This window comes from Epinephelus fuscoguttatus, linkage group LG16 (genome assembly GCF_011397635.1).
Source record: "Epinephelus fuscoguttatus linkage group LG16, E.fuscoguttatus.final_Chr_v1".
NCBI classification, from domain to species: Eukaryota; Metazoa; Chordata; class Actinopteri; order Perciformes; family Serranidae; genus Epinephelus; species Epinephelus fuscoguttatus.
In genome coordinates this window covers 12,944,844-12,954,036 of record NC_064767.1, presented here as the reverse complement: position 1 = coordinate 12,954,036, position 9,193 = coordinate 12,944,844, and the positions used below count along the sequence as shown (strand labels likewise).

Here is a 9,193-nt window from a genome sequence, read left to right as displayed (position 1 = left end):
AACTGTCTGTGGCCACCACATGTAAAACCATTCCCTTTTTGGGGGTTGTCTTGCTTTTGCCTCTCCATTGCACCTGTTGTCACTTTCATTTGCGCCAAAGCATCTGAATTCACAATCACTTGTGCTTCCTAAGTGGACAGATTGATATCCCTGAAGTTTAACTGACTTAGTGTTACACTGTGACCATTAAGTGTTCCCTTCATTTTTTTGAGCAGTGTATGTACACACAGCCAGACCGGCTTACCACAACAAACCACAGAGAAGCTCAGATTACAACACACAGAGGTAGCGTGACTTCAGTCTCTGCTCAGGGTGCAATACAAAACCAATAGTGGTTTGTTGCTATATTAATGCTCTGAATTTTACACACATAACCTTTAATATTCCATATTATAATAAAATGGGATGATAATCTAAGGTAAATGAGTCTACTGCTGTACTGGGCAGTAATATGTGACCTTTTTTTAAATTATTATTATTTTATTTTAATGATTTATTTTAATGATTAAAGATTATTTTGGTATTTTGGGATATTTTGGTTCATTACTATTTGTAGGAGAACATACAAACAGTTCATGAGAACAGCCGGATCGAGATGAGACTGAGTCGGGCTGCTACTATGTGACATCATGAAACAGACTTGTAGTAAAAACCTGAGCTCATGAAATGTAGGTTAGTTTATGAGGCTGCTGGAGGCCACGACAGACTCCCGATGTTTTGTTTGTTTACTATAATTTAACGTCTGAAAAGTCAGGTGGTAATGATTTTGTGATGTTTACCTGCAGACGCTCACTGTATGTTTATGCTGATGTCTCGACACAGATACTTAACGGTAGAGTAAATGCAAACAGAGTAAAGAACATGACGCATCATTGCCCTGGTAATAAATATATTTACATCTACTGTGTGTATCAGCGTGTGTTTGCTCTGTCAATAGTTACTTCCTCCTTAACCTGCTGTGTTCTCAGCTGATGGGCTTAGCAGTTTACAACAGCATCGCTCTGGACATCCACTTCCCTCTCTACTGTTACAGGTAGGTGTGTGTGTGCGTTGGGCTGATGGAGTAGAACAAGCATCAGCTCAGGTTTTTCAGACATCCACTTAGATGACAAATGTTGCTGTTAACCATGCTGCCTTCTCTGAGGCTGTGAAAGCTGTGTCACCTCTAATCACCACATCAACACATTAAGAGCTTCCATACAGGCCTCTGCACAGGAAGCAGCAGATTATAGCTGTTGTAGAAATCTTTCCTTTATGCTTTCTGATCCAACCCCACGAGGAATGTTTTGGGAGAGTGTAGTGTAACTAGTTATTTAGTTTGTTTTGTTTTTTTGTACCCTGAATGTGTGTCCACTTTTACAGGAAGCTCCTCACTCCACCTACTGTACCATGTGACCAAAATGCCCTTATCGGCATGGCAAACGCCACCCTGGACGACCTGCAGCAGATCATGCCGGTATGTGTCTGTAGCTTAATACTGAATGTTACTGGTTTGAATGCTAGACTGCGTGTTAAAATGACAGCATGATGAGATACAACCATAAAGTGAGACTAAGGGGGCGGCCTCTAGCTCACTTGGTAGAGTGTGTGCTCCGTATTGGCCGAGTCCTCTGCAGCGGCCGCGGTTCAACTCCAGCCTGCAGCCCTTTGTTGCATGTCAGCACCCCTCTCTCTCCTACATTTCCCATCTATCTGAGCTGTCCTATCAATAAAGGCATTGCAAGCATTTAACAGCAGCCCTGCACCACAGCTAAATGATTAATGCCGCATTCGTTTGGCAATCCAGGCCGGTCATTCCTTGTCGGATTTATATGACCATATGACACGTCTGATCTGAAAGCGTTTCATTGCAACAGAAAACATGGCGGCATGCCGTAAGTTTGGTTTTGTTTGCATGGTTGCTGAGCAACGGAGACTTTGCTGGTTCAAACGACTTTAGGCTACAATGGGCTTGCACAGACTTTTTTTCCAACAAAAATCAACAGTGGAAATAGAAATGCCATTGCAAAGTACTTGTATGATTTTTACAACACACACGCTTAATTAAACAGCATATACGAGGACAAATTGAGGACAAATAACTTTGTTTACCATTCACAATGTGCGCAGCCATCTTCGTCGTGACATCAATTCTACCGACTCGGTCTACCTGGACCTTGCTCGAGTTTGATGACGAGACCTCCAGGTAGAACGGGTGTTCTTTTGTACCTTTCCGGACCGGAAACCGTATCAATCCCGGTTCCAGCTACCAATAGAATGCAGCATAATGCTGCTGCTATAGAGTGCTGAAGTCACGCCCCTTCCGGTAGAGCTCATGGGACCTTAGATCGGAAAAAATATGAATGGCAGTGAATGAAGAGAGCAATATTATCTTTTGTTCCTGTTTGAGTTGTGACATGGAATCTAATATGTTGTTAATGAATTTAAAGCATAAATTTTAAGGTCAAGAAAGTCATACTTTGTGGTAAAACTGTTGAGATATAAGATTTTTAATTAGAAAGACTCAAGAGTACACAGGAGGAGGTTGCGTATGTGACATCATAGCCTTCGCTCGCTTCCTGCAGCTTGGCCTCCCCGCTGAAATTCCACTGTTTTATGATTAATCGATTTATGATTGAAGATGTCTGTGTGTTTTGTGCCAGGCTGCAGTCACTCCAAGCTGCAGTACTAAGAAAATGACATATTCAGTCTGAGTTGTGTTAAAGATCAATGCTTTAAACTAAAAAGCTTGTTTTTTTAATTCACCTCTGGCAAGCTTACACTTGCACTTTGCTGTTTTGTCACTAGAGGGTGCTAGTGTTAAACATTTCATCTCTCTTTGCTCACCCTCACCCTGCTAATCCCTCTAAGCAGCGTCTTTGTAGAGTCTAAATTTAACCTCATGTGTTGCCGTCAGAGTGAAGATGAGCTCCCACCAGAGAATAGGTTCAGCTGCGTGAACTTTAAGTCAAACCCTGACATTTAGTTTGTCTTCTGCTCCAACGTTCACCATGCTCTATACAAATGTAACATATAATGTTTTTAATATTTGTATAACCACATTTTGTACAACAGTGTACTCGCCTCCAGCCATGCACACTCACTGTCTGAATAATAGTTGAGAGTATTTGTTTAGGTAACATATAACACGCTGATGATGTAACAAAGAGTTAGAAAGTTTTGTTTCACTTGTTGAGTGTTCCCAGATGTGAAGCGTATTCAACCTCTACGACTCACTTCCTTGTGTTTCCCTCTCTCTGTGTGTCTCTCACACACACCCCTGTAAAAATTTCAGTCCTGACCATATACACACACACACACACACACACACACACACACACACACTTGTAATTACACTCAGGCGTGCCAGTGTATGCATCACAGTTGTACACATTGTACTCACATTGGGTTTTTTTGCATTGTGATCTGACGGTAGAGCAAAACATGCAGCTGAACAATCTACGGCAAAGTTTGAGTATGTTTGAGTAATTGAATTTTCTGACCATGTTGTAGATGCAGCTGTTAACTAAGACTGAGATTCTTTTTTTCTGAGCAAGGCATTAACCTATACACACCTGCTGCAGGGGGGCAACACTTGTAGTCTGCAGCTTAGTGAAAATACTGTGCTCACTCTTTGTCCTCACTTTGCAACAGAGACACACTGTGTGACTGATGAAATGATTCACCAGTACTGTGCAGCAACAATCCGCAACTTTCTCTTGACATTCGCTCAATGTTACCCGATGCTCAAGGTGTGTCACATCCACAACCTTCCTCGCAGTGAAGGTCGACACTCTGGATCTCACCGGGAAACGTACGCATAGACACACACAGTGATACACGCAGCAGGAAGCTAAAACGAGCCCCGTGGTTGCGTAACAGCAGGATATTAGATATGAGCTCTGCAGCCGGTGTCAACTTCGTAACAGTGGTGACCACGGGCAAGAAAAATATTAAAAGTTGTTCAATAAATAAATGAAGCTGTACAAACGAGTGCAGCCTGACATGTTCATATGATTTGAAACAGTGATTTAACCAGTGAATTGTCGCCAGACCTCAGGCCACACTGCAGCATCTGAGACAGCTTGTCGCTTATCTTCTTAAATTGGTATTCTGTCTGAAGAGCATTTGATTGAAGAGCTTTTTCATACCTAACATGAAGTGGAAGATGAGAATCTTTTCAGCTCTTCATTGGTCTGAAAGCTGTTTTCCTCATTAGATACCTTTCTTGTCAACTGAAAATGTGGCACGCTTTTCTCTGTTTAAGAGGAATCGCTTGTCTGATTCTGATTCTCTCAGTTGATTTGGGGCCGAGCCAGTGAGCTCTTTGTTCCATTACTGTCTGCTGTTGTTCCAAAAGATGTTTCCTGATCATGAACTCTTGTGTGTGTCGGCAGGAGCTGGCTCATGGTTTGGGAGAGCTGCTGAGCTACGAGGGAAACGTAGAGGACGACTTCTACCTCACCTTCCAGGTATAGAGATGCACTTAAAACTTGGGTAGGAAGTTCATGATGCACAGGTTAGTTGAATCTAACAACAGCAGAAGAAACTTATTTGTTATGTCTATTTTTAATCGCTTTTACAGCATAAAAGTAGCCTACAAAAACAGCCAAAATATGTCACTTACATTAAGAAAGCTAAGAAGGAATTGACTCTTTTTCGTTGTCATCTCGTCAAGTTTAAAGTTTGCAAATCATTACTTAGTTGCCAAGTTTTTATTTTTATTTTATTATCACTGTTGTTAATGATGTGAGAAAAACCTGAGCTCATATAAAACTCTTCAAGGGACTCTGTTAAGAGTCAAGGCACGCACACACACATTACAGATGTCATGACTACAGTGTCTCGGCAGGACTGACGATGCTGACAGACAGCTGTGACTGCTGTCACCGCAGTGTGATTTTAATAACGTTAATTTGAGACCAGAGGGCAATCTATGAAAGACTCACTGATGTCACACTGCAGATTTATTTAACTAAATGTAGAGTTTCAGTAGGCATGAGCAGTTCCAATTATTACACATATTTAAACAAAGTAATTTAAAGCAACAAGGTTTTAGTGGGGTATCAAAATGTATTAATGTACCACCCATAGAATAAAAAACTGTTTGTACTTGGAGCAGGCATTGAATGTCTGGGCAGATTACTAATTTTGTTGTTATAGTCATGGAGCTATGAAGCTATGGGAAGTATTAGGAGAAGGCATAAAGGGAAGAATGAAGCAGAACGAAGTTTAACTTTAACTTCAAGTGTCAGGCACAAATGTATTTATTTATTTATTTTTTTTTTTTGGCATTTTGAGAAAAAAGTCAAAATATAAAGAATAAAGTCAACTCTTCCAATCCATCAAATTCTGTCTTGCGATTAGGGTTGCAGTGATTTACCAGTTTTAAGGTAAACTGTGATATAAAAGCTGATGCACATTTGCTTATCTACGATATCGAAGAAGAAAAAAAAGCAACTGGACAGAGAATCTCCCTTGTACTGTAGTTATTTTCAAAGTGGAGACTTTTTATACAAAATTCCATTAAAAAAAAGGTTTCAATTTTCAGTTATAGTAATAAAACATTTGTTCAACCAAAATAAACCTTCCATTTTCATTCCTTTAAGGGTTGTTGTTACTGAAAATAATATTACAGTAATACCATGATACTATGAAACTGGGATATTTTCTGAGAGGGTTATTTTACCATTAAAATCTCACACCATTGTAGTCCTGCTTGCAATACAACACATCATCTCTGTATTGCACTCAGGTGTAGCCATCGATACCTTTGCATTTGTCCTTTACCAGCTTTTTCTTTTTTTTTTAAATCCACAGTGTGTAGGAATTTCTCCCATCTAACGTTGAAATCATATATATAGCAGACAAACCCCCTGCTCACCATGCTGGCTGTGTTTACAATGTAGGACTGTTGGGGCGGGTGTAAATCGAAATAAACCAATCACGTCTTGTCTTTTGACAACTGACAAGTGGCTCAACCTCACACACCTCATCCCCCTCCTCGCATCACTGCACCGCTAACAGTGCTTTCTTGGCGCCGAGGATTCCGTCTCCTGTGATGCTGCATTATGCATGATCCTGCGTTACGCTCAAAGAGTGGGACTTTGTTATGCAGCAGTAGTGCCAGGGTAGTAGCGAAGCGCCTCTTGCTCCTCTCTTTCAGCTTCTCAGTCACACAGCGCTGGCCTGGCTGTCAACGAAAGTGCAGAAGGCAGGGCTGTATGTCCCTCGCTGACGGATGTATTTTCAAGAAGGCGAAACGTTATGGAACCCCCCAGACGACTTACCTGCACACTGTACAAACAAATCCAAAATTCTCCTTTTACGAGAATAAGTCAGATTATTGGTGGAGGTAATAGTACACCAGTGATGACATATTTATGAATCGATTTTTACCAATAAACAACTGAAAATGTTAGACAATGTCCTTTTAAGTTTATGTGGTTTCTTCCTCCAAACGGACGCAATTTTTGGCACAATCTCTTTAAAGTCCCAACACTTGTTACTGCACTGTGTTTATGTGCTAAAAGACCCAGGGGTGCTGTGAAATTCCAAGAGAGGAATGACGACGACGACGAGGAGCAGTGATGATAGTCAAGGACTGAAACATAATCATTCACTTTGAGCACCATTTTGTCCACAGATGTCTTAAATAAATAGACTATTGTTGCATTGACCTCAGCCTGTGGATCTTTTTTATGGCTCTCTAGCTCATGTCAAGTTTATTCTCAACATTTTGACTTTATTTTTGAAAGGCCAAAAAAAATCCCCTTCCTCCTGTGATTGAAAGCTGACTAATGAAATTTTGACTTATATCTCTCACAGCAAAAAAATGAATAGAAATAAAAAAAAAAATAACAATAATAATAATAATAGTAATAAATAAAATTGAAAATAAATAATAAAAAAAATAAATCGTTCTCCTCTCATTTGTTTTTCCTTATGTATGGACCTAATTCTCTGTTGTACTGGTCAGATAGTTCCTGATTTTAAGCATAATTTTGCCAATTTTAGACTTTTACTTTTATGTAAGCAAAGTGTTGCATGGCTGCGTGTGTTATGGCAACAGCTTCAAAATCATTTAGTAGAAAAACAAGTTAATAGTTCTCATATAAATGTATCATAAAGGCATGTTTCCTTACTGCAATTGAAAACATTTAAACATTACCAGTCCTAAGTATTTTCCTTTAGGGAAAATGGATGACTAAATGTGAACTAAATAGAAGCTTTGTTCATGTTTTCTTTTGACGGTAATGAATGGAGACCTTCTGATGATGGCCTACTGATTATAGCTGCTCGGTGTCTGTAAACAACTGTGTTTATTTTTAACAAGTGGAGTTCGATCTGTGCAGACCATCTTTATACTTTCACCTTAACTGAACTCAAACTTCAGTGAGCCATGATACTTACCGTGATGAGGGGAGGATAACACTACATGCCCTTAGAGAAGCACTGCAGACTGCTCCAAACATGGTGGTCTTCCGGGTTAGATATCTGTACTGATTATCAGTGTCAGACAGGAATGTTTACCTACCTTCCTAGAACTAAATACACATGATTGTTATCTGCCAGTGCTGTTATTATGGCGGCATCCTCCCACACACTTAAGTATCAGCTTATCTCCTCTACTAAGGGGGTTGTGTTTTTTGGGTCAGTTTGTTTGTTTGTCTGTTTTTCAGCAGGTTTACTGAGACAAACTACTGGACAGATGTTCATATAATTCAGTAGAAGGGTGCAACACAGGCCGAGGAAGAACCTGTACAATTTGAGAATGGATCCAAATCAAGGGGCGGTTAACACAAATTATTTTTCACTTTCATTAAAGCTACAGTGGGCAACTTTTATAAAAATTTAAAAGCAGGAATGAGTTCACTCTCACTTCCCTCTTCTTGAGGTCATTGGTTTTTTGACCACATTTTTGGTTAAATGCCTAAAATAAGCTCTGTGGTTAACACAAGCTTAAGAGACTCTCACAAACACCCCACTTGGTATTCTGAAGCCTTTATGTCACTTTAAAAAGACAGTTGCTAACAATGGAAAAATCCCTTCGGCTTTTTGTTGAGGGAACCAGGCCGATGTTAACTTTCGATTTGGCCTACAAATACATGTCATGCCTTCAGCAGTCTGTAGTACGTGCCACAGATTATCTGTGAAAAACACAGAGGATTCCTGCCATTAGAAGCTCTACGAGGAGCCAGAGGAACCGTATTTTTTACAGATTATCTGTCTCATGTGCTAATGTCAGAATATCGTGACAGTTTCAGGAAATATGACAAAAAGTTCTGCTTTAAAAAACTTACCTACTGTAACTGTAAAGGTGCAGTGTGTAGGGTTTTGGGGGATATATTGGCAGAAATGGAACTCATATAATAAGTATGTTTTATTCAGTGGATAATCACCGGAAAAAAAAAAAAGAATCAATGTGTTTTCGTTACCTTAGAATGAGCCGTTTATATCTACATAGGAAGTGTGTCCTCGTCTATGGAGATCGCCATGTTGCACCGTCATATTTCTACAGTAGCCCAGAATAGACAAACCAAACTTTGGCTCTAGATTGGGCCATTCACTTTTTTTTTTTAGCATTGCTATTCATAGTTAGCAACCCCTTAGCAATGAGTAGCGTCAGAAAAACACTTTTTTTTTTTAACATTTAACGTCTTTATTCAGGAGGAAGAGACCACTGCAGATAGTTCAGCTCCCAGTAAAAACCTCCTGAGCATCTGGATCTTAAGTTATCAGAGAAAATAGGTGAACACTGGTGTCAGAGTGACAGTTTGCAACATGAAACTGGTTAATTCAGTGTTTTTTACCAGTTTAAATCACCTGGTGTGTTAATTTTGGAGAGGAAGAGACCTCTGTGGATAATTCAGCTCCTGGTAAAAACCTCCTGAACGATTATCAGTGAAGGAATTCTAGAAGAAGCTTCAGCTGGTTGCAATGTGCAATCCTCACCACTAGATTCATCTAAACCCCCTTAATCTTACACATTGGATCTTAAACATTGCAAGAGCACACATGTTGCCGTGGTGGAGCTCTCTATACTTTTACTGCAAACAACACAAAGGAGTTGCACATTGGTTTACATGTCATAAAAGCTGCCCCAAATCCAGCCATTGTAGTCCATAGTAATCATCTGCAACATCACCATGCCCCTCACACTGCGCTTTCCCTTACATGACATAAGTATGTTACGTAGAGGCCTGTCAGACCA

At 40.0% G+C, this 9,193-nt stretch overlaps 1 protein-coding gene across 1 annotated transcript in view; it reads left to right on the top strand.

The window, feature by feature from the left end:
• hectd2 (HECT domain containing 2) overlaps positions 1-9,193 on the top strand; it is a 75,342-nt gene that overhangs the window by 44,406 nt on the left and 21,743 nt on the right. Inside the window, exons 15-17 of the mRNA XM_049600373.1 lie at positions 969-1,033; positions 1,363-1,456; positions 4,377-4,451. Of these exons, the coding sequence (XP_049456330.1) occupies positions 969-1,033; positions 1,363-1,456; positions 4,377-4,451 (234 nt within the window). The remainder of the gene's footprint in view (positions 1-968; positions 1,034-1,362; positions 1,457-4,376; positions 4,452-9,193) is intronic.